Here is a 26,884-nt window from a genome sequence, read left to right on the forward strand (position 1 = left end):
AATAAGAATTTTCTAACAATTTCTTTCTGAACGCAAAATTCCAAGAAACGTCACTGGTTATATAGGTGAGTTTAATCCGGGCAAAATGTTGTTTCTCGGTTTGTGCTCGGTTCGTGGGAAGGAAAGATTGATTATCTTGAAATGAAAAAAAATGGCAAGAAATATATATTTATTCCTTCGTTCTTCTTTTATAATTTCTGTTGAATTATTTTATTTTTTCATTAAAGATAATCATAATTAATTTTGTTGAGTCATTGATAATTAATTGATGTGAAATAATTTTCGTTTATGGATAAAGTTTGATAATAATTCTTATATAAATTTGTTACGTATTTTTCAATGAATGAATTTTTTTCTTTATTAAAGATACCAATGAAATTAATTATTGGATTATTGGGTTATACAGGATTCTTCAAAACAATTTCAAATTTTGATTGAATATTATATACTGGAAGATATTGATAGAAAGATGAAATGACATTTTAATCGTATAAAATTTAATTGTAATCAGTCATTGAATTCGATTTGCATAAGCAAATAATTAAAATCAAAATATTTCTTTCCGGTCTATATCTACGCATGACGTTGAAGTGTTTTTAAGCAAGTCATATATAAAGTTAAACTATCGATGAAAGATTTAGATATAATCTTCATTGAAATTTGAAATTTTATCTAAATCAAGTTTTTTTATCTAAATCAAATTTTATTTAATTAAATTTATTTGTATCAAATTTAAAATAATATTTTTCGGTAGAGATTATATGATTTTTTCCTATAATAGACTCGAATTTCTAATATCGATTCAACCATTAACTGACATTTTCAAGTAGATATACTATATCGGAAATTTTAACGATCATATATTATAAAATAAATATTTAATGACAAGTTGTGATCGAATTAGTTGATTAAAAAATATCGAAAAAGATTAATTTACGAGTTGACAGAACGGTTTAAAAAAAATATATAATATTCATAAAAATTTATATTTAAAATAATATTAATTTTTTTTCGGGATTAATAAGTATTATTTTCGTTCGCTACATACAGTATAGTCTGTTATAAATATTCATTACCAAATTAAACATTCGCGTTGTAATCGCGTGCAAGATTCGAATACCGCGCTTATATCTATGTTATTATCGAGAACTTCGTTACAAAACATTATATAATAGCCCAGTTTCACAACAAAGCGTATCATGCGTGGTCAAAATTATCTCTAAAAAACACCTAAGCGCGCGTGGTTATGCTTGAAAAAATATCGATGACCTTCGTTGCTTCGACCGTTCGACTTGCAAACAATCATGCTCTATTTTTATTCTAACATACTGTACATCCAAGTATATACAACACAAAGATATTTCCTCTTTATTGTTCCATACGTAACACGTTTTAATTTCACCTGTGATATTTATCGTTAACGATTAAACGATTCGATGGATCGGCACATTTATGGTAACACGTTCGATAATTCGACCTAACCTCTTGTTTCGATTCGATTTTTCTGACTAGATCACTTTTCAAAGCGTCGTGGGATGAAAAAGATAACGCCCCTAGACGACCCGAATGGTACAAATAACCCTGAGCTTTTTCGCAACCCTAACACCTGACACACAACCTCGACACACGCCGTAGTTACGAGCGTGTGCATACATATATGTATATGCATAAAACGATCGTGCATCGAGTGTACCACTTTTCTCTGTTCCTCCTCTGGTTTCGAGGTTAGGTGGACACACATTTACACCGTGGCCCAACGCCACGCAACTTGGCACAGCTTTTTTGGCCAGTATTGTGTAACACATTTGCCGTCGTCGCTCGACAAGGCGCCTTTACAAGCACAATGTCGTACCGTCTGCCTAGTCGCGACTAGTTCTTCTCACGATGTCCCAGACTGCGGACTTTTTTTTCTGATCTCGCCCGCGAACGCGACCGGTTCAAATCACTTTCAGTTCAATGCACAGTGGTCCGATACAAAAGTAATCTCTTTGATAGGAGAAATCGATTCGACTTTGTTGAATTTTATATTGGTCGTAAAGCCCACAGTGGTTGATTATAATTCTCTATAAGGGTTTGTTAATTGGTGCATACAGTCGTTTGACTCTCATGTGTTTATTTTGTGTGTGTAATTTTTAACATTTTTTCTAAAATCTGGATCGTTATGGAGAGCAGAAGTTATTTTTTCAAATAAAAGATTAATATATATTCTTTAGATTGATCATTTTAGGAAATAATTCATGTATCGGATGAAATAGATAGATTTTTATGTAGTATCATGTATTAATTGATAAGAGTCTTTTATAATTCGTTCCACAATTGGAATGTGAATATGAACAATCTGTATATGTGCATATATACACTCCCTACCAGTGAATGATTCACAAGATATTCGTCAGCCAGTGACGTTCATATTAAAACAACGTCACCGGTCAGAAGATCCATTCCGTCGCCTCTCCGTATTATGCTATTAGAGTGGAAGGCAGAATCGATCGTTAAGCTCGTTTAACGACAAAGTGGTCCAATTACAACCACCACAGCTCTATGTAGCTTTTACCTCGTCTGAAAACTACGTTGATCGTTTCTGGATTTTTCTCACGAGCATTTGCTCCACTTTCTTATCATTTTCCATTTTCTTGTTTAGTTTTAATTTTATTTTTCCAATTTTCTCCGTTTATCTATTAAATTTTAATTCGCATAATTTATAAGATCAATATTTTCAATTTATTTTTCAAAGAGAGAAAAATATATGAATATTCTAAAGAATTAATTCTTCAATTCTTCTAAAATTTACTTTTTTCTTATTAGAATAATTTTCTTTGATTTCTTTGTTGAAACTTTCGAGTCAAAAAATCTTGTTTCATTTAAAAAAATAAATAATTATGAAGCAATTAATCTTTGTTCTTTGACATCTCAATTAATGGTAGCACGCATGATAGCAGCAATTGCTTTTAGTATGTTTTTTTTCATTTATCTTTTAACTTCGAACATTGCCAATATACATTATAAGGAAGATTGATTTGGATCAAATTTTTAATTTTGTGTAAGCAAAAATTACAAATTCAATCTTAATATCTATTTTATATTTGCTCAACTTCTTTTTATCATCATGAAATAATAAACATGCTGTAATGTAATATAATATAAACGTATATTGTTTCAAAAAAAATAAATACAATTTCTAAGTTAAATTTTCATCAATGATTTTTAAAAATTGAATTCTTTAATTAAAGTATTCGAATGATTAACATTTTAATATATAATATAACAAGAAGAACTCTATTTAATAGCATTTTAGTTATATACTATTAGCTTATCTTCATCTTCGCTATAAATAACGGTTTAGTTACCAAAGTAGGTTCGTTTGATTTTCAATTTCCTCTTTTTCCTTTAACCTCTATTTCCATAAATTAATGGAATCTTTCCTTCTTAAGTTCAATCACTACACAATAGTTTTAATATTCTCTACACGAACATTAAAAACATTGTTGTTCGATCGTTATATCGTTTGAGGAAATTCTGATTTAGAAGGAATCGATATATGCGTGCGGATTGTATAACAGAGTCGAGATAGAGGTGAGAATGCAGCGCCGTTTCTGCTTGCTGCTGCTGCTCTACGGTCACACGTCGTAGTTCACTGTGGCTGCTTGCTACAGTACCATGACTACTACTCTAGTCGTCAACTAGTCGTCGCGCGTGTCGCGTGCATTCTTTCTCTGTGTTAAATCGTATCGTGTTTCTCATCATGACACAAAATTTGCGTGCCCGATTATTTAGTTTCCTTATTGTACATTCCTTCATATATGTTTATTAAAAATTGGTTTTCGTGTGCTTTGTTCCAACTTTTTTCTTTTTTTTTTAAATAAGGTTATAATGGTGATCATCACATACACACGTGTTCTCGCTCTAACAAGAATAAATTAGATAAATATTTATTGGATTGGTCGCTTCAAAAAGATATATTGAGAGATATCATTTTGAAAAAAGTATACTTGGCATCAATTTGATTTACATAAATATTCTTTTTTTTTAAAGATTATCTTCGTTTAGAATAGATTTTTTGATCGGGATTTTTCAAGTATCTATGGAAAATATTTCTTTCCGATGATTATTCATATGATTGACCAAACAAATATATTTATGAGGATTACTCAATATTGAAAACGATCATAAAATCTCATCTTTCAGTCGATTGGATATCTCGAACGTGAATGTCGTTCCCGCTTGTAATCGAGGTGTCGCTGTCGTCTTATGTATCGGACTGTGCACAAGTTAACGTTCGAAATATATTCGCGTAATAATTTTTCGTATAAATATATAAAGCTTGGTCAGCAAGGAAAAGCTCAAATTCCGAATCGATTTCGTCAGATTCTTGAACACATTAGATTTTTCAAGGTCATAATTGTGTAACATTAAAATCTTGATTGTATTCTATGCAACACGGAACATGAGTTTGCAGTTGCCCATTGGCGGTAGTGCTCGATGAGGCAGTGTGTCACAAACACAACTACGCTTGTTTTTCGGTTCGATTCACGCGCCTCAAGTTTATCTTTAACCGTTCATGGTCGATCTTTTGATTATATAATCCAAAGTGAATTGTAAACTGTAATTGATTCGATAGTTTATTTATCAAAATGTAATCCTTAAGCAAGCAGTGAATATTTTCAGCCGTGTTCGGCATGATTGCGTAACGCATGTGAATTACAATTGTTTCGTCGATAATGTTGCGTGATGGTGCATTGAAGTAATATGGAATCTTTAATGTTTTTCAACAAATCGATCATTTTTAAATACAATTCGTTATGTTGTGTAACATATGACAGATTAATTAAATACACGTCATGAATCATTATTATATTACTCTGTTGGTAAATTAAAGATATATATATATATATATATATACCAAAAGTTAATAGCTAATAATCTTAAATTTGTGATTCATTATTTTTATCAATTTTACGAGAATATTATTGAGAAATATTTCTGACAAAATTTCATTCATAATTTTATAATTGGATTAATGAAATCTCAAAAATAATTTTAATATGGCAGTTATGATTTTTTCTCATTTTTCACAATGCTAAAGAGATGATCTATTTATATTATAATAAAAAAAAAGAATTCGTAATAGAAATGGCACGCAAGGTTTCATTAGTGTTCGGTCAATATTACCGAAGGTCTAAGCCGCGAACATGATTGTGCAATAACGTGTCCGCTTCTTGAGCCATTATTGCACTCTTAAATGCATCATCACGTAACTAGTCTCTCGGTAGCATCGGTGTCGTTCAAGAACTTTTACGAGTCTTGTGTAATCGACTATATTACACATATTTTTCTTCGTAAACGACATTTAAGATTTACGATATTTAAGATTTTAATTCGTGAATAAATATGTGACGTAAACATTTTAAATTAAATCTCTTGTAAATAATACTATTAGTAAATAAATTTACAAATAATTAATTAAATAAATTTTAAATATTAATCGTTAAAAGATATGAAATTTAATTGAAATCCTCGGATAATTTAAAAAAATTTAAAAAAATACGAATATAATTCTTCCATGTGAATAACATTTCACTTTTGTGTGACGTCATGTGACGTAATCCATATATATAAAAGAAAGAGTTTTTTTTAACAAATCAGTTTTCATTTCATGTTCAATTTAAGAATTACGATAAACGAATATAATTTATATTTGATACTTATGCTTCAGATATTTGTGTGAGTAATTAAAAATTTGTTAATTTTAAAAGAAAAAGAAAACATTAATTTTAATTATTAGTTTAAAAATGTTATATTAACCGTAATGAGTGCGTCCCGACGCCAGGACGTCGCGGCACCGGGGACAATCTATTATTAGCGACGTCTCTTCTCTTCATTTGACTCTTTAACGGTGGAAAGTAGTATCAGCTGACATTAGATAGGCAGTTCTTCGTATAACATTTTTTATTGAACTATCAATATTAAATTAAAAATTATTCCGCGTTATAATTACTAATATTTTGTTTAAAATTTTTATTTAAAAAATTATATTTAAATCTTTTTATTAAAAGAAAAAATGGAATGTAATATATTAATATAAAAATATCTGTAATAATGTCGAAAAATATCATTCTTTTTTTTCCCGCAAAAAAAAAAAAAAAGAAAAGGAAAATGAACCGAAAGTTTAGTTTGTATGATGAGAATTAATTAATCCAAACTATTGGTGTGTTAGAGCCATTGAAACTGGTAACACGAAAATGAGCGTTCTTTTGTTTCATCCTTTCCTATTGTTCTTTAAAATGATGGGAATAAAACCAATGAGAGTGAGTAGTCCAGTCGCTAGTCGGAAAGCAATTTGCCTACGGGCTTGGCGCGTTTCTCTCTTTCTCTCCAATGTCAGGCCGATCACATTTTCCACGAAGCAGAAAAATACTTCCATTGAGTGTTAAATTAACGAGAAGGAAGTGGCACGATGTCTTGTGACCTATTACTAACATAATCGAATTGTAGGCGCGAATAAAAAATAAGATTTAAAAAAATATCCTCGTGTATAAATAAAAAAATAAATTTTAAATCTAATAAAGTGAAATATTCGTAATCAAATAAATCGGATAAACAAAACGACGGTTTCCATGATAGTTTTCAAGGAAATTCTTCCTTTTAAAAGAATAAATGTTTCAGCGTGTAAAGAAGTTAAATAAAGCAGATCATGAAAAATAAAAGTAGAAAAAAAAGAATAACGAAGGAGGTGACAACATGAGCGAAAAATAGAAAGGGAAAAAAATAAAGACAAACGAGAGAGCACGATCGAGAGAGCTAACGGAAGCGAGCCAATATGAGATTACAGGGCAGTTGGGGCTCGTGCCAGATGCGCGTTTACACGGGCCCTGAATACTGTAAATGCACTATCTGGTACGACATCTCTCCTGTCACCGCCACCAGAGTAACGGTCACCGAGCTGCTGCTTTTCGGCGGTGCGATATATAATTTAAAAAAAAGAAAAGAATAATTTCGGTTACATGTATATATATACATATATACGTAAAATAATCAACATTCCTTTTCACCGGATTGCTTTTTTTAAAAAGGGAATTGCAAATGATAATTTTATATTTAATCCTTCTACATTTTATATTAATACTTCTCGAAGAGAAATCATAATATCGTATTCTTTTTCTTGCTGAATTTCTGATCTTAATATTGAATTGTTTATGGCTCGAAGGATTAAATATCATTATTAAAATGTAATTTCTTAAAAAGATTCTTTTGTATTTTTAAATCATAATTTCTCGAATTGTTTAATGTTTATCGTATGAAAAAAAATAGAAATTGTACGAAATATATCAAACTTTCGGATATGTAACGTGACCGATGATTCTTACAATAAATGAATGGAGGGGGGAATGTTTTGTAGGACAACTTCATTGTGTATCGCGATGAACAACGAGGGTAAAGATTGCGTGTATTTGTAAATTCGCATCTCTATCCTCGTTTCTGTATCATCCCAGCTAAAAGTCCACTTGTCGCCGATGCAGTGTCATTGAAAACATTGCCGAGATACAATATTACGTTACGTCACATTCTCGCGAAGACGAGATCAGGAAACAATTGGATATGTGAAGAAAGACGATGGGATTAGGTTACTTGAAAAGTATATCGTGTTCTGTTCCGGTATCGCATAACGTTTTACATTACACATTGAAGTTCGATTTTACAATACAATTTATCTGTTGAATGAATTTACAAAAAATTTAGATAATAAAAAAAAAATTAATGATCAAGTACCTTTTACAATCACATTTGGAAAAATGTTATTTGTACATCATAATGAATCATTAAAAAATATTATAGTACTTTTACTGATATTGTTAATCTTTTATCTCTCGCCTATCATTAAAGTGTCAATATTTTAATTTGATATAACATCTTGTTAACTGATAATGTTGATCTTTTTGAACGATAAGATTTGTTTAGAGCAAATAGTATATTTTAATATTGAAAAAATATTCATATATCAGTCTACAAGGTGATATATTGTAATACACTTATTTGTATAATCAAACATTTTTTTTTAAGCTAAATAAAAATGTATTGAAAACTTGGATTATTATAAATTGTATTTCAAATGTAAAAAAAATTAGAATACATTGAAATAGAAAAGAAGATATGTTATATATTTCTAATAATAGAAATCAATCGAGTAATAATCCAGAATTGAAATTCCCTGATTTAACGACGCACATCGTGTGCCAGAGTGCACGCATCGAATGCGAGCGTGTTTGTATGTCTCTATGCGTGTAGCAACTGGTTAAAATTGGAATGTAGAATGAGATTGTGAAATTTATAACTTAAAACTAGAATATAGAACATTTGTTAAAGAAATCACGAAATATACATATATAATATATGCATAATTTAGCTACTTTCTTTAATAGTGTTGGAAAATCACATACATAAAAGATCTTATAGACTCTTATAGACAGAATTACAAGTAAGGTTAAATGAATAAAAATGATTACATTATGATTACATGATTATTTTATACAAGATCAAGCAAACTTGTATATAGTTTTCCATTTAAAAACTATTCTATCAAAAAGAATATTTATAATTTGGTTTGGAATTTTATATTTCATGAATCTAATAATTTCAGAATATAAAGAAATTATATTGTTATATATTTTTTGAAATTCTATCTATGAGGCATATATTCCATAATTATAAATATATATCTATATAGAAATATAAATAGAAATCTTTCAGAAAAAAATTTTATTATAATAAAAAAAGAAAAAAATCTTTAAGCGTGCAATTTAAACCTTATGACAATCTTACTTAAATTTTATTGAAATTTAAAATAAAAAAATAGAAAAGATCAAAAACATGCCATCAATCTGAATTTGAATGGTAAAAATATTTTTGCATTAATAGTACAATAGCTATTGTTGAGAGTTCATGGTTAGTACAGATTCCATAATAATTACTCCATGCGACATAATACCATGAATTACACGCAAACACAGACATACATATGAGATATATGGGAAACCTGTTTTGACCGCCGTGGCGCTTGTGTTGCAATAAATTTCCGGCATGTTTACTCGGAAAAAAAATTTCATCAACTTCTCACAAAAAATCAACAAAATTTTTTTGTTGTATAGTTTCTTAGTATTTCATTTTTTATATAATTGTGTGTAATGTAAACAAACTCGTATTCTTGGAACAGTTAAATAAAAGAATCGATGTATAAATAAGAGAATATCAGTGATAGTTGTTTCTCGCAGTCGACTTGTTTTTTTTTATTCTCATTTTTTTTTCATTATTACTTGTATCCATCTCTCGAACATCGTTTTCAAACACAAACATAATATTTATATGTACGATATGTTCATCCCGTTTCATTCAAGCCCTTTTATCCGGCACATTTTTATTATTACATTACATAAAAGTATTTTCACTTGAAAATATTTTTTATTATCAATCGCGTTCAAAAATAATATTTTTTATATTTATGTAATTACAACTTATTTATGTAATTTACGTAGTTTTTAATTTATTGTTCACATTATATATAAATTATTACCTATAGGAAAGTTTTAGAAGAAACTTGTCTGAACATGAATATAGGATTTTCTACTTAAGGTTTCATCATTATAGATGAAGCCAGTTGACATTCATGACGATTTGGATCTAAATTTTCACAATATATGTTCTTATCTATAATCTTTTTTAAATTAAATCTTAGACAAATTTTATCCATTAATATCTAATTTAAAGAATAATATATATGAATATGTAAAAGATTTTGTAAAAAATTTAAATATTGTTGTTATATAAATTAAAATGTCTAACTTCCATTGTTGTCATGAATTGTCATCGTTTTTTATCACTCATTGTAATTATAATGACAATAAAAATCATATGTTGTACTGCATCTTTTTCATCATTTCATTTCATTCCATCACCTTTCAAAAACATTGTTTCCCAAAATGTTATTTTTATTAATTATTCCAGAATTGATAGAAATTTTTTTTCATATTTTTTTTTCTTTCAAAATTAAAAACGAATCTTATTCGTGAAATATATTTCATATGCTGTCTCAAAATGCAGTAAAAACACATATATATACAAAATATATATATAATTATTATATTTATGTAAATTACACGATTTTTCTTAAAAATAGTTTGTTTTTATATATTCATATTTAAACTTACTAATATTAGTACTCTTAATGTTTGTTACACGGTGTTAAAAATGTATTTAAAAATTAAAAATGTAAAACATTTAAAGAAACGTAACATTTTTTTTTATTGCAATTAATATTTATACATATTATGTATTTGACAATTATCATTTAGTATATCATATTTTTAAAAAAAAGAATTTGAAATAATGTAATATTATAAAATATAAATGATATAAATTGATATCTTGTTACATAAAATTGAACACTTGTAAAATAATAATTTGTCAATGATTATTGAAAAATATATTCCATTGTCAATGTCACTTTGAAAATATGTAAGTTAGCCAATATCTGAGAAATTTAATATAGAGATAGATTTAATTGAATGAGTAGTGACGAGAAGAGAGAGAGAGAGAACAAATAAGTGGGGGCAAAACTCAGAATACTTTGGTTAAAAATAATCAGCTCTTACTGTGGATGGTCAGAAATTTGGGAGCAAGGTCAATCGATAGTAGCGCAACTTCCTAAACATGTGTAAATATGTTTCCGCTTATTTAAATATTTACGAATCATTTGTGGATATATATCACTTTTTTAAGATAAAACATAAATAATTTATTTATTATTATGTATTAGTAAATAATCATTTTATTTCTATTATATTTTTATATTTTCTTGTATAATTAACTTCTTGTAAGTGTCAAGTAATTTTGAAAAAAGAGTTTTTAAATAATTACATTTTCATATATTTTTCAAAATATTCAAAAGTATTTATTATTCTAATAGTAATTAAATCTGCATAAAAATAAAACTTATTGTTATTGGAAAATGCTTAATGAAAAATATATCTTGCTCTATGGACATAAGATTTTATTTCAATAAAAAAATATCTTTGTTTAAAATAATTAAAATATATATTCAAAAATTTTAAACCCATAAAGATGAATAAAATAATGACTAAATAATATTGTTAAGGTTAGGATTCGTTACGTTTCTTTCATTGTTTTACATTATAAAATTATTTTCAATTGATGTATTTTTTTTATCACTTCTCATTATTATCTACATCATTTATTTCGTTATAATCATTAAAATATTTAAAGATATATCAGTAAATATTTAAAGATATATCGTTTAGTTTATAAATCTAGCACCAGAAAGAAGCTGTATTTCTATTCATCGAATTCACCGTGGAGCAGCATGTGGAGGGATTGCTTGACGAAAGGGATGGATTCCTTGGAAGAATTTTTTTTGCGATTGGCATGTTGGCAGTGTTGTTAGCTGGTTGTGTGGCTACATTGTATATACGACCGCTATCGGCACTGCAATTATGACGATCGTAGGGTCCGCGACCATAATTAAAAAGGTTTTAAACATCGAGTAACACAGATAAATCAATATTTTGTAATTATTAAATTAGTATATAAAATTGAAAGTTAGTTAACTATTTTATTTTAAATGATTTTTCAAATTTATCTTGAATTATCTATTACATAAAATAATATATATATATTCCCCCCTTCTCCCGAAATTACATCAATATTCCCTCGGTGATTAGGAAATTAAAATCAGATGAAAATTTAGTATTTTAAATAAATATGTCCATATTGTTAATTTGATGATTCATATTAAGTGATGACTTACATTTACTGTTTTTTCCTCTGTTGCAGATCTGCCTACGTATCCTTTGGAGGATTGCTGATGAGGTTACAGGGTGATGCAAACAACCTACACGGTTTCGAGATAGACCAACATATGTACTTACTCATGAAAAAATTAGCGTTCTAACTATGTTACATTTGTTATAATTATGTTACAACAATTATAACTTAGAAAATATGTATTTTAAATATATTCTTTTTTCATGAGAAATTATTTTAATATATGAATATAAGATAAAGATAATTAAACTGATCGAAAAAATATTAATGATTGATATGCGTGCATAAAAATGTATTGTATGTGTATTTGATTTAGAATAGTATATTTATGTAAGAAGAATGTTTGCTAATTGGTTGATCATTTTACATTTTTTAGTTCATAAATATTTTATTAAATATTATCACTGCCATTGGGATTCTTAGATATATAAATAAAGTATTTTTAAAATTAATTATACTATATAATAAAAATATTTTTTCATATAAAAAATAATCATCTATTTGTGAAATTTCTATTTATTTCCATTTTTCATATATATAATAAAAATTATGGGAATTGAAAAACTATTAATTAAGATAATGGCTAATTATTTATTAAATTTTTAGAAAACACAAAAAATAATTATATTTGGATTAATTTATAATAGAAATCTTTTATAATAATAATATAAAAATAAAAATTAGAATTCAAATTAATTTGCTTAATAATAAAAAATTTCCAATAAATTTATGAAATAATTAAAAAATTATTCGATAATGAAGAAAAATTCATTTAATTTCGTTTTATTGCTGTTCGTATAAAAAGACGCCATTTTGGAGAACACAGAGCCAAGACTAAATATGTGATCCAATTAGAACGCGTGCAGCTTCAGTGAATATAAGAGGGAGAGACAAAAAAAATGTATAATGGTGACACGTCGTCGCAAAAGGGGGAACAGCCAAGAGCTAATTTATGTAATTAAACTCGCGGGATTCCTGACCTTGTACGGCTGAATGCGAACTGGCAGAGGCTGGTTCAAACAATGTGGCATAAGTGCATTTGGCGTGGGTCTCAATCTTCAATATGGCGGTTTGATGTTGCATAACACATTGTATTACAAGATGGCTACCATTTAATAAGGGTTTGATCCTAAATAGATTGGCCCAATAACATATAATGCGCTTTTATCTGACCGTTCGAATTGTAAAATTGCGCAATATACATATACTAAGCCGACTGCGATAAAATCAATAGGTGCAAACAAGTGTCGCCATCGTGATAAAAGTTTGTAATATATTTCAAACAGTCGATAATTTAGTCAGCAAACAATTCATTTTAAATTAAATTAAATTAATATTTATTTACAATGGAATTTTTGTTTCAACATAATATGAAAGATTTACATTCAATAATATAAATAGCATGTAATAATATAAATGTATATAATGAAAATAAATAAATAATATCTTTTTTTTATTAAATTTTAAAATGAACTTATTCTATTTATCTTCTTAAAAAGTATTAAGTTTCGTAGTGATAATCACCCTTAAACACTGATCAAATGCAGTACAAACAGCTAATCCTTGTTTGTCTGGACTCCAATCTAAAGAACTAACAGGTTGTGATGAAACTGTAATATTTTGTAAAAGTGTCAAATTGCCAACAACTCCTTGATTTATACCATCTTTATCTACTATTTTTCGTTTTTCCGGATAGTTACTAAAACAATTCAACAATGAAAAAACTATAAAAATTAAAGATAAAAATAAATATGAAATTTATAATTACTATTTCCATAGGCAAAGATTTCCTCCTCCACCACAAGTTACAAATATTTCACGATTTTGTGGTAAATGTCTGACCAACCATACTGTTGAATTATGAGCCTAAAACAATATATATAATTATTTATATACATACATATAATATATAATGTAATATATAATATAGTTACATAAATTACATAAATATTATACTTTAATCTTACCTTTTCAGTTAGATAAGAAAATCCTTTTTTAGGATGTTGAGTCTTTAAATCAAATAAGTAAAACTTTGATTCTAATGTAGTAGCTACTAACTTATTCATTGGAATATCTTTTCTATCAAATTCAATACTGCAAACTCCATTTTTGAGATTACTTTCCCATAAAAGTGCCATTGCTTTTAAATCAAACATTTTTATATCTCCATTATCATATCCTGCAGCTACTATTCTTTCTTCAGAATTATATGAATTTCCGAATGTAACTGCCCAGCAATCTCTACGAGTTTCACCTTCTTTAGGTTCCATTACAGCAACTGGCCGACCTTTCAATCTAGGATCCCAGACTTTAACTCCTCCATCTCTGGAACCAGTTACTATTTCTGGTGCACCACATCCAATACTCTGTCCAGCTACACCATCAATACTGTTTATAATTTCTTTGTGAGCACAGACAGTATAAATTGGTATTGAGGGATCTTCTAGATTGTAGATATTCAATTTACCCTAATAAAGGTAACTTTAAGTTTTCTGTATGTAGGAATAATGAATTATTAATCTTATTTAACTTCATTTTTTCGAATGGAATTATATAATGGAATATATTGCTTATATATTACATTTTTTATGAAAGATATCATAAACGAATACCTGGAAATCACCAGTTGCTAAATATCTGTCTCTTAAACTAGATGCTTTAAAAGTTCCACATTTTATTGGTTGTGATCTTTCAATATCTTTAATAAGATTCAATTCACCACTAGAAACTTCATAAATTTGTATAATACCACTACCACGAGGACGCGAGCCCATAACTACAAACTTCGTACTACACGGAATCCATTTTGCATCAAATAATGAATAATTTACAGATTTTTCAATATGACAAATTATCTGTGGCTTTTCAAATTTCTCCATACTTTCAAAATTAATTATATGATAAAATAGACTTTTAGAGTTAAAATTCGGAAGATTGATTAGCTCTTTTAAAGCATAGATAAAATGTAATATAGATTTTACATCTTATGAGACATCGTAGTCACGGTTTAAATAATTCATTTTATTGTCGGTATTGTAATGTGAAAAATTCTAATATTTTCTCAAAAGATGGTGCAATAATTAAATATTATAAACAAGTTTTACTTAAATTCAATGAAATCAATGTCATTTATATTATTATAGTATTATAGATAAAATATATATAAAAAATATATATAGGAAAAAATAGTAAAAGAATAAAAATTGTCAGCATTATTTTTTAAATATCAAAAATATTACAAATAAAAACCAGAATAAGACAGAATAAAAATTGAAAATTAATGCCATCTCTTGAGTATTTTTAAATAAGTTTTTTTTATATTTCTCGATTATGACGCTATTATTTTATTCTGAATCGATAAGATTGTATATGAATTACGAAAATATAACACAAAAATTCATTGTAAATAAATCTATTTTATATTTCTACGTTTAATATCTATAAACAAACTTTTTTAGTTTACCATCTAATAATAAAATATTTAAAAATGATATGCCGGGAAATTAAAATTCTTTGCAAAAATTATACTTTGATTAAAAAACGGATGTAATAAATGTATAGGCATATTTAATATAATATAATATATAATATATTTAATAAAATATAATATAATATATAAAATTGTCGATTTAAATGTTTTCATTATTTATATATATAAATTATTTATATATAAATGCACTTTTGTACTTGAGGAATAACAAAATAAAATAATATAATGTACAAGTTTCATTTAATTCTATCACTCTTAATTAATTAAAAAAAGATATCCGAGAAGAAAGTTATTCTTCAGAGAAAATATTAATGTAGATCTACATCAAGTAATATAAATCATCTCAAGATTATATTTTTCGAGATTTTGCAAACATTTTTTTTTTTTTTAATGGAATGACCAATGTTTTTATTTATCATAAATGTGAAGTCAAAACACATGCAATAATTATTATATCATAACTTTGACATAATTGAATTAAAATTTTATAGATGATTGAAAAGTTAGTGATTGAAACAATAGAATTTAAGAAAAATGAAATGTAAATAAAATAATCGCAATCTTTGTCAAAAAATTTGTATATATTTACAATGTCTTTAATTATGTCTCATTTTGTCATATTTTTGATTATATAATAAGAAATAATTAGTATATGAAATATAATGAAACTTTCTTTTCAAATATTTTTTTGTACTTGCATAAATAATTAAAAGTGATAGAGTTAAATGAGATATTCTGAATAATTGATCATTCATCAACTTCAGTATCTTCATTCTCTGATACATTACAAGTATTAGGAGTATTTAATTTTTTTTTAAAAAGTTCAATATATTTTAATAATCGCTTATCCTGTTTTACCTAAAAAAAAAAAATACAAACAAGTTTATATACACTTTAAAATATCATTATTAGTAAATTATAAATGCAATATTTACCATTTTCGTTACTTTTTTAATGGCTTGTTGTAAATTTTTTTCCAATGTATCATCTAATTCTAAATGCAAATCGCTTAAAGATCTAAGAAGAACTTCACAATGAATTTTGCTGGATGGATTTAACACTTCTGCGAGCATATTAAAAACAAGATTATTGTGCACACAATAATTTTCTGCATCAGATTTACGAATTCCAACTCTAGTCAAATTTATTATAAACCTAGATACTTCATAAGGATCAATTTCATGTAAAGGACTAATCTCTGGTGCATTACATAAGATCTGTAAGGTTGGTAAATATGTTTCTTCTAATGATGTTTGGGCATCAACGAGTGTGATAAAATTATCGAAAAAACCCGTCAAACATTGTCGAAGATAAAAATCATTATCATTTACAGGATTATAACATAAAATTATTAATCGTGATAATAAACTTGAACCACTGATTCGTCGGTTAAGTAACAACTTACAAAGACCTTCAGCGGCAATTGTCCTTAATCCTTGATTCTGTTTTTAAAAATATTTATTTTTTTTAAAATTAATAAGAATATTAATTATATATATATATATACATATACATACTTCATTATCTAATAATCCTGCTAAGATTTTAATAAAACAGTAATTGCCTTTTTCTGCTTCTGACATGCCTAATGATATTACAGAAACTTCTTTATCAGTATCTGTAAATAATTTAGTGCGAGACTTTTCAGTTTTATCAAGTGAGATCTCATTTGTTTTTTCTGAAATATCAAAATATTCAAGACCATGCAACAGTAAGAGATCGAAAATTCCTTTCAAAGCAACAATCCAAATATCTGGATTTTCTTGTTCCAAAGAAAATTGTAAAAATAACATCATAATATGTTGTTTAGCTAATTCTTTATCCAATATACAACAAATAGAGACTGCTTTTATTGCCAATATATGTACTGCATCATCTGGATGCTGAAATATTATTCTTAAATGAACATATTTAAAATTAAATTGAAATTTATATTTTAAATTAGAGATATTTACGTCTAAACTGTCAAGTGCTATTTGCATAAGACTTCTAAGTGTTGGTGTTATTGTAGTTACAGATTGCATCATTGTACATATTATGGTTAAACATTTTATCATTGTTTTAGAATCACTTTTTTCCTTCATTTCTTCATTAACTATAGTTGTTACTTGATTTTGTTCTGATAATTTTTCTATTTCCTTAGTCAATGAGATTATTTCATTTTTTAAGCTATCTGCTTTCAAATATTGTTTGTCTTGTATAGCTTGATATTCTTCTTCTTTCAATTCCAACATCTTTATCTTAAGCTTTGCTCTCTAAAAAATACTTTTATTAAATAGTATAATTGTTATATATTTTTTTTAGTATTTTGTATGTATAATGTATTTAAATATTTTGAAGAATATGAACTTACTTGTAAGTTAATTTGATGTTGCTGTTCTTCTGAAACTTGTGTAGTTATAGTTTCTTTTAAAGGTAATCTAATTTCACTGATTATGTTAGCTAAAGTATCCAATCTGCTATTCACATCAGGTATAATTTTTTGTAGGTGTGTTACTATGCATTCAATTAATTTTTCTGTCCAATTATTGCTCATTAATGTATTACAAATTAACTCATTCAATTTTTTTCTACCAACTTCATCACATAAATCATATGTTGTTGATATTTCAAATAATTGTAATAGAATAAATTTCTGCATATGATTTACCCACATTTCATTTTCTCTTAATGATATTGTTGTAAGGAAATCAGAAATATAGTTGCAAAATATTGATAACTCTGGTAAAATTCCTTCTAATTCTTCAATAAAAGATTCATGTTGCAAATGCTTTATTAAGCATTTCCAATATAATACAGTTTCACTAGTCAATTTATTTATTGGAATTAATTTGATTTCCTTATCTATTGGTAATTGTTCTATTAATGTATTTAATGGAGTATTCCTAATTAAAAAAAGATTAAATGTTATATAATGTTATATAAAAAATTAATTATTTACATACTTTTATTCTAATGTTATATATCTGATATATATATATGATATGATATAGATATTAATATCAATATTATTTTAATATATAATATTAAAATAAATTAATATATATATATATATATATATANTATGATTGTATATATTTCATACATAATATATATATTAAATGCTTACTTAAATAAAATATCTAAAGCTAAAACAGACACATCTGTACCAATTTCAGCATCAAGAGCTCTTATTAAACCAATAAAGTCACCATTATAATGTCTTAACCATGCAGGTAATAAAACATTTTGAACAGTATTTTTAACTATTTCAGATCTATCTTTTAAACCATCATTTAGCAACTGATCTCTTTGTGTGATAGTCAAAGATCTTACTGTTACTTTACTAATGAAATCATATGCCATTTTACGAACAATTTCATCCACATCTCTAGTCCTTCTCAATGCTACTTGCAAAGTACGTTGATTTTTTGCCATACTCATTAATGCTGCTCTGCGAACCATAGCTTTTGGATCTTTGGTTGCATGAAATATATACATTTTTATAACAGGACATTGGTCATCTGTAGGATCTTGAAGTCTATGTAGAGCAAATATTGCTTGAGCTCTAACTTTTGTAGATTTATCCAATAAGCGATCCATCATAGAAACAGTAATTTTATCACAAAGAACATCATCTATAAAAGCTTGATCACCCATAGAGTTTAATAACATATTTAAAAAATGACAAATACGAAATCTCACTCCTGGATTTTTTGCACAATGATTTGTTAAAACAAAATCAAATAATTTAATGAGAAAAGGACATAAAGATTGTTCAGATTCATCATCATTTGTAGATGAATATAAACTAGCGGCAAATTTAGCAATAAATTCTAAAGTATTTTCAACTCGTAAATGTCGCTGTGGAATAGTAAGTGGAATTCTAAAGCAAGATATGAAAGAATCCCAAAAATCTGATATATTATTCTAAAATAAAAAAAAATAATTAACAATTTAACATCAAAATAATTATATTGAAATTTTGTTTATAATATAAATAAATATCATAATGAATTGTTTAAAAAGTTTGATTTAAAACCTATAAATTTACCTCTTCATAACATTTTGTCAATTTTTTAATATTACTTTGATGACAAGTTTTATTAAATTGAACATTATAAAATATTTCTTTTATAACATTATTCGTTTTTCGTTTCATATTTATTATTATAGTTTAAATATAGAAATAATGTATATAGAAATGTAATACAAGAACGTTAAGTTTTCAAATGTATAGCCAATAGTAAAATTTTTTCCCTAACAAAGTTATAAAATTTGAAATATAAAAATATCAAATAAATATAAAAATACATAAATATCTTTTCTTTTTATTGCTTAAAATTTATTTATCTTATTCATAAATTTAATTATCAATTCTCATCTAAAATTGTAATTTTATTTAAATAAATAATATTGAAAATAATATTAAAAATACTATAATCTGGATATAAAATGAATAAACAGATCAATGTATATATTTTACTATCTTTACAAATAAAATCCCTATGATATAAAATAAGAAATATATTGTATATATTTATATCTATTTTATAGTATAAACATGCTTGTAAACATAACCTCGATATTATTTATATTTATTACTAAAATTATAAATAATTTATAATTTTATAATTTTTGAAATGTACTAAAAATAAATTGTATGCTAATGTAATAATGTAATATAATTTGTTATTTTATAATTGAAATTAAAATAGATAAAAAAAAAATACTTTTTTAATAATTTTTTGGTATTAATAAACAGTATTTATTACAATTTATTTTTTATATCTCATATTTTATTATAAGTATCATATATTATGTGTTTTAGGTTAATTATTAAATTTAAATTTTTTTTCTAGTATTATTCCTTTTAATAAAGTGCAATATATTGCAAATAAGTGCAAAGAATTAATGAAATAGATTGTTTCATTAATGTGGTGTAAATATAAAAATTAAAAAAAATGGATGTAAAGAATGATACAAATAAACAAATGGTAAAATTTTTTAATTTAATTATGAAGAAATTTTAATAACAATTTATTTTAACAATTGTTTATTTCACAGTTAGAATTTGAATTGCCACCTATTTGGCCTGATATTAGAACTGAATTAAGGGAATATATAGAATGTTTGGATAATCTTCCAATATATCATTTGGATAATGCACAATGTTATTGGCCAAGAAAACCTGATATTCTTTCTCTTTTGAATTGTGATATAGCACCACTTGGTACCACATTAAAATTTAATAGAGATCCTGTTACTGGCAAACTTGGAGAAATGCATGAGGTACCTTTGAAATCAGCAGGTGAAACTGCTAGAAATTCTATGTCTATGACACGTGCACCAGGTCCACCTTCTGATATTATTAGAGGTATTTGACAAAATGTTTTATATAATTTAGATCATAGAATATAATTATTTTTTAAAATTAATGTTAAAATAAATTGAGAAATATTAAAACTTTGTTTAGGAAATACTAGTAATATTCCATTTTGGCCGGGTGGTTTTGATGAACCTGAGATGATAGTAGACTCATTAATAGAGGAAATTGACTTTGAAAATAATTTAAGAACATTAGCAAAAGGATTTAGTGCGGGTATAGAATTTAAAAGTGATAATTATACTCCAAAAGAAAAAACAATACAGGAACAAGAATCATTGGAATCAGAGAAAAATGAAATTGAAAGTACAGCAGACAAGATCAATTTAATGGCTATTGTAGAAGAAGAACAAAATGAACTTGATTTTTGGAAATTAGAAACAAAAAAAGTAAAGGAAGAAACAAAAACCAAAACTTCAGATATTTCAGAATCAGCATTTGATGAAATTACTTCATTATTAGAAGAAACAAATATACCTATTTTAAATATTTCGGAAAAACGTGTGGAAACTATAACAGAATGGGCAGAACAATTAGATGTATCTGTTCCACTTACTGATTTTGAAAAACGAATTCCTGAATTAGCAATGAGTTTTCCATATGAATTAGATATTTTCCAAAAACAAGCTATTCTTAAATTAGAAGAAGGTTGTAATGTGTTTGTTGCTGCACATACATCTGCTGGAAAAACAACTGTAGCAGAGTATGCTATAGCATTAAGTCAAAAACATATGACAAAGTAAAGATTTACATTTATTGAATTATATTTCAAATTATAATTATAATGTAAATTAATAGTATTAATTTTATTTTTTTTAGAGTCATTTACACGTCTCCTATAAAAGCACTTTCAAATCAAAAATATCGCGAACTTAAAAGAAAATTCGAAAGCGTAGGATTATTAACAGGAGATTTACAAATTAATCCAAATGCATCATGTCTTATCATAACCACGGAAATTTTACAATCTATGTTATATTGCGCATCTGAGGTTTTAAGGGATTTAGAATTTGTTATATTTGACGAAGTGCATTACATTAATAATGATGAAGTAAATAGGATTTAATGTTATATTTTTGCTAATTTTATATTAAAAATAATTTATATGATATATTTTATATTATTTTTAGCGTGGTCATGTTTGGGAAGAAAGTGTGATACTTCTACCACAAACAGTTACTATAGTAATGTTGTCTGCAACTGTGCCAAATCCTCTAGTATTTGCTGATTGGGTTGGTCGTACAAAAAAAAAAAAGACATATGTAATAAGCACTCTAAAACGACCTGTACCCCTTCAACATTATTTATATACTGGAACTGATGGTAAAACTAAAGATGATAAATTTTTAGTATTGGGTGAAAGTGGTCAATTTTTATTAGATGGGTAATCTTTAATTTTTTTTTTAACTTTTTATATGTATATTTTATAACAATATTTATAAATATAATTTTAGATGGTATAAAGCAACAAATTCTAAAAATTCGAAAAATCAAGTAAATAAAAATATTAAAGATGTTAAAAAGATATCTATGCATCAACAAATGACTCCGAAACAAGAACAAGTATTATGGAGTGCTTTCATAAGTCATTTAAAAACACAAGTACAACTATTATATAAATATTTTGATTAAATTATCATTATTTATTTAAACATATAGCTGTTATTTGTGTTTTAGAACATGTTGCCTGTCGTTGTTTTTATGTTATCACGAAAACGATGCGACATGAGTGCTGTATTATTAAGAAATGTTGATCTCACAACTGAGACTGAAAAACACACTATTCGAGCTTTTTTTCAAAATAATATTCGGCATTTAAAAGGTACTGATAGACAATTACCACAAGTGCTTATGATGCAAGAATTATTAGAAAGTGGAATTGGTATCCATCATAGTGGTATATTACCTATTTTAAAAGAAATAGTGGAAATGCTTTTCCAAACTGGAGTTGTAAAAGTCAGTTTTTCAATATATATCTTTTTTTTTTATTCAATTTTATAACATTTATATTAATTATTTAAATTTAAAAAGATTTTATTTTATTGCAGTTATTGTTTGCAACAGAAACATTTGCAATGGGTGTTAATATGCCAGCGCGTACTGTAGTTTTCGATTCTATAAAAAAATATGACGGTAATAATTTCCGAATACTTTATCCTTCTGAATATGTACAAATGGCTGGTCGAGCTGGTCGTAGAGGTCATGATACAACTGGGATGGTTATAGTTATGTGTCGAACATCTGTGCCACATTTTAACGAATTAAAAAATATGATGTGTGGACAAGCTCAAAATTTAGAATCGAAATTTAAAGTAACATATTCTATGGTATTAAATCTAAGAAGGCTAAATGAATCGGTGACAGTCGAAGCAATGATGCGAAGATCTTTTAAAGAATCACCAGTAGTTATAAATCAAAATAATTATAAAATGCAATTACAAGAAGTGGAAAATGAATTATCAAAATTGCCACCTCTAACCGATTTACAAAAGAAACTTTCCGATTTTTATCGAGTAGCTGTTGATTATTTAGAGTATCTTAAGTATTTGAAACCTTATTTTTACGAGACACAAAAAAAAGCAGTAAAAAGTTTAACACCCGGAAGAATATTGCTTATATCATATGAAAGTCATTATAATAAATTAGCTTTATTATTAGGCACAGTTCAAAATAAAGGTAATAGACAATACAGAGTATTAGTTCTTAAAAATTCTGATATATCAAAGTCTATCAAAGAAATAGAAGAAAAAAATCAGAAAATTAATAAATCCGATAAATGGTATGATATTGTTGCTTTAACAAAAAAAGAAATATTTATACCAGTTGGAATTCCATCAGATGAAGTATTGACTATAGATGCATGGAATATATTAGAAATAACAAATTGTCAAATTAAAATAGATTATAATTTGGTTTTGGCAAATTGGGAAAAAAGACAAATACCTAGATTTAAGTAAGTAGTAAAGACTTGAATTGCATTTAAAATGTTTATAGTTTAAAAATAGTTTAAAAATAATTTAATTTTAATATAGAAACGAAGAACCTAGTCAAACTTATAAAACAGCAATGCAAGAATTAATGACTCTATCGCTTAATGCTTCTCATAATTCTTCTATATTAAAACCATATTTGGAGATGAAAATGAATTATGATGTTGATAGGAAATTACAACATTTATTCGATTTAAAAAAAGCTGTATATGATATGAAATGTAGAGAAATATTGAATTTTGAAGAACAATTTGAAATTGTATATGAACGAAGTGAATTGGAAAGCAAAAAAAATAAATTACAATTAAAACTTAGTGATGAAGGATTAAGTTTGTATCCTGAATATACAAATGCTGTTGCACTTCTTAAAGATTTAGGATATATAGATAATGATGAAAGAGGTATGTTTTTCTATAAAATAAAAATTATTAATATTTAATAATCTAAAATAATTTTTTATTCTGTTTTATAGTTGCATTGAAAGGTCGAGTAGCTTTACAAATGGGAAATAACGAATTACTAATTACAGAGCTTATTCTTAAAAATGTATTAACTGTACTTCAACCAGCTGAAATAGCAGCATTGTTATCTGCTTTAATATTTCAACAACGAACTGATGTTGAACCAAATTTAACACCAGAATTAAAGAGGGTATATTTTCTTAGCACAAATTTTTTAAAAATGTTTTATTTCAAATTATATATTTATTATAATGTTTAAATATTATTTGCAGAGTTGTGAAGAAATAAAAGAAATACATGCTGAATTAGAAGCTTTAGAACAACATTATCAATTAGTAACATTACAACCACTAAACTTTGGTTTAGTAGAGGTAGTTTATGATTGGGCACAAGCGAAATCATTTGCCGAAATTATGGAAAAAACGGATGTACAAGAAGGAATCATAGTACGATGTATTCAACAATTAAGTGAAACGTTACGAGATGTAAAAAATGCAGCTACTACTATAGGTGATCCTGTTTTAAAGGAAAAAATGGAAGAAGCTTCTACTGTTATTAAAAGAGATATTGTTTTTGCTGCATCCTTGTATACTCAAAATTAATCGTTTAATGAATTCTATGTACAATAATTTATTTATATATATAAATATGCAAATTATTTTTTACTTGATCAACAGATATATAATATGTATATTTTTATAACTTATACATCGTTTATGATGCATTGTTAAAAAAATGTACAATATAGTATTTCTTCATTATAGATGTAAAATTCTGGAATTCAATTTGGTCTGAAAATTATATTTCTTTATGTATAATAAGATAAATATAATAAGAATACAAAGAAGAGGAATAAAATTGATATTAATATTAATTGTTTTAATTTACAATGCTTATTGATAAAAAATGTTATCTTACATTTTATTTTCAGATATTATAATGCACGCTGATCTGTGTTATTAAGGTTTCCTTGACCTTTATTTGTCTCAGAAATACAAATCCATTGTCCTTCAGTATTTTCACGCCAAAGGGATACTTTATTATCTCCACCACTAACTGCTAAAATACCTCCAGTTAATGACCAACTAACATTCCAAATGACATCATCAAAAACATTGAGGATAGTTGGTGTCCAACTAGTATAATCATTAGAAGTCCATACAATTACACGACGATCTTGTGAACAAGATGCCAAAGCTGCTTTGGATGGTCCAACTGCAGGAGCCCATGCAACATCCCTTACCTGTAAGAAACAAAATATTTAATTACTATTTTTTTTTAATTTAAATATCTAAATTTAAAGATAATAGCAGATGTATTACCCAATCACTATGTGCTTCTAATTTGTCTTCTTCAATCCACCTATCACCTTCTTCTTTCCAAATTTTTACCAAATTATCACAACCTCCTGTAGCTAATCTTTTTATTGGTCCATTTCTTTGTGTTCCACTAGCATCAAAACTAGGTTCAATAGCAGGACACCAACTCACAGCATTACATCCAATCGAATGAGCATTTGTAATTTTTTGTGTATCCCATGTATCACCATTATTAATAAGTATAGATACTGAACCATCAGAGCTGCCACAAGCTAAAATTAAGCCAAATTCATGTGGTGCCCAAGCTACTGAATTAACAGAGGAATCATGACCATTGTGCTCATAAATCTTGGTCCATTCTCCTAATTCTTTCCAAATAATTACTTTTCTATTACAAAGAATAATATATAAAAATAATTTAAAGATTTAATAATTTTTTTTATTAATTTACAAATTATTATATATCAAAATAAATTATTTTGTTCTAAATTATTAAAAAATTTCAATAAACTATAACATACCTATCATAACTACAGGACGCTAAAAGATTTCCGAATTTAGGATGTGCCCAAGTAACCTGCCATACAGGTCCAACGTGACCTTTAAGATCAGCCACTAAACTTTGCGTTCCATTTTTTAAGTCAAAAATTTTAATTGAATTATCACTGGAACAAGTTGCTAACCTCAAACCATAATAATCCATTTCGGCATCATGAATCATGTCTTCATGACCGGTATCAACCGTATTCAAAACAGATACCATTTTTATGACACCTTTTATTTAAATTTTTGCAATTATATTTTAAAAATTATGAAGAAATTAATATTTGATTGTAAGAACGTCGAATAGGTTATGTTGGTCAGTACCTGTCACTTACGTGGAAGCATGTGCGCACTGGCAGTTAATGCATAATTGCTTTGCGCAACTCGTATATAAATTTTAATATCTATCAAGACTGCATTATATTAAAGAATTAAATGAAAATTATTTTTGTGATAATATTGAAATTATATATGATAATAAATGTTTCTTGTAAGTATTTAAATTTAATAAATTATTAAATTTAGAATAAATTGTATAAGTACTAAAATTTTATACATCGTAATTATAGTATTTCTATGTAATATTTTCTTTTTATTTTAAGATCATTTAATTTTCTATATTGATTTTGAATTAAATATTGTTGACTTATATTGTAATAATGTCTAATAATTTATATAATTTCATAATATATCATCTTAATTTTATTTTAAAAATTATTAAAAGATTAAGAGGCGTTTCTATATGTTAACGAAGAAATTTTAGGATAGTAATATGAACTTTATTACAATTTAATATATTTAAATTTATATTTAAATATTAGTATTTATTTATAAATTTATGTTTTCAAAAGAAAATTTCAGAAATTTAAAATAGAAAAGAAATA

At 26.2% G+C, this 26,884-nt stretch overlaps 5 protein-coding genes across 10 annotated transcripts in view; 2 read left to right on the forward strand and 3 right to left on the reverse strand.

The window, feature by feature from the left end:
• Window positions 1-12,086, forward strand: part of LOC122715200 (DNA-directed RNA polymerases I, II, and III subunit RPABC3) — a 59,670-nt gene extending 47,584 nt beyond the window's left edge. For all 5 annotated transcript variants that reach the window (XM_043937180.1, XM_043937182.1, XM_043937183.1 and 2 more), the window contains one exon: window positions 11,842-12,086. In XM_043937180.1, coding sequence (XP_043793115.1) covers window positions 11,842-11,959 — 118 coding nt within the window. In that variant the 3' untranslated portion in view covers window positions 11,960-12,086. The remainder of the gene's footprint in view (window positions 1-11,841) is intronic.
• A 500-nt stretch (window positions 12,087-12,586) lies between these two features.
• LOC122714879 (dynein axonemal assembly factor 10) lies at window positions 12,587-14,756 on the reverse strand. The gene is made up of 4 exons (XM_043936624.1): window positions 14,445-14,756; window positions 13,800-14,300; window positions 13,601-13,698; window positions 12,587-13,531 (listed from the first exon to the last, which is right to left on the reverse strand). The coding sequence occupies exons 1-4, from the start codon at window positions 14,709-14,711 to the stop codon at window positions 13,324-13,326; spliced, it is 1,074 nt and encodes a 357-aa protein (XP_043792559.1). The 5' UTR covers window positions 14,712-14,756; the 3' UTR covers window positions 12,587-13,323.
• Window positions 14,757-15,950: 1,194 nt separating this feature from the next.
• LOC122714937 (condensin complex subunit 3) lies at window positions 15,951-19,463 on the reverse strand. Its single transcript, XM_043936739.1, has 7 exons — window positions 19,356-19,463; window positions 18,432-19,231; window positions 17,676-18,207; window positions 17,278-17,577; window positions 16,840-17,205; window positions 16,258-16,764; window positions 15,951-16,180 (listed from the first exon to the last, which is right to left on the reverse strand). The coding sequence occupies exons 1-7, from the start codon at window positions 19,461-19,463 to the stop codon at window positions 16,070-16,072; spliced, it is 2,724 nt and encodes a 907-aa protein (XP_043792674.1). The 3' UTR covers window positions 15,951-16,069.
• Window positions 19,464-20,242: 779 nt separating this feature from the next.
• LOC122715372 (helicase SKI2W) lies at window positions 20,243-24,758 on the forward strand. Its single transcript, XM_043937513.1, has 11 exons — window positions 20,243-20,298; window positions 20,369-20,678; window positions 20,778-21,426; window positions 21,507-21,738; window positions 21,818-22,071; window positions 22,142-22,289; window positions 22,365-22,643; window positions 22,736-23,640; window positions 23,720-24,078; window positions 24,150-24,328; window positions 24,411-24,758. The coding sequence occupies exons 1-11, from the start codon at window positions 20,266-20,268 to the stop codon at window positions 24,738-24,740; spliced, it is 3,678 nt and encodes a 1,225-aa protein (XP_043793448.1). The 5' UTR covers window positions 20,243-20,265; the 3' UTR covers window positions 24,741-24,758.
• An 84-nt stretch (window positions 24,759-24,842) lies between these two features.
• On the reverse strand, window positions 24,843-26,336 carry LOC122715373 (protein SEC13 homolog). 2 transcript variants are annotated; one of them, XM_043937516.1, is made up of 4 exons: window positions 25,979-26,336; window positions 25,461-25,845; window positions 25,057-25,381; window positions 24,843-24,929 (listed from the first exon to the last, which is right to left on the reverse strand). In XM_043937516.1, exons 1-3 carry the CDS (start codon window positions 26,218-26,220, stop codon window positions 25,073-25,075), a joined length of 936 nt encoding a protein of 311 aa, XP_043793451.1. In that variant the 5' UTR covers window positions 26,221-26,336; the 3' UTR covers window positions 24,843-24,929; window positions 25,057-25,072. The 2 variants fall into 2 exon arrangements, with proteins under 2 accessions (XP_043793451.1, XP_043793449.1); XM_043937514.1 differs by lacking the exon at window positions 24,843-24,929 and having other exon boundaries at window positions 24,997-25,381.
• Window positions 26,337-26,884: the final 548 nt, after the last annotated feature.

Source organism: Apis laboriosa, unplaced genomic scaffold (assembly GCF_014066325.1).
Source record: "Apis laboriosa isolate Shangri-la unplaced genomic scaffold, ASM1406632v1 scaffold34_cov151, whole genome shotgun sequence".
Lineage (NCBI taxonomy): Eukaryota > Metazoa > Arthropoda > Insecta > Hymenoptera > Apidae > Apis > Apis laboriosa.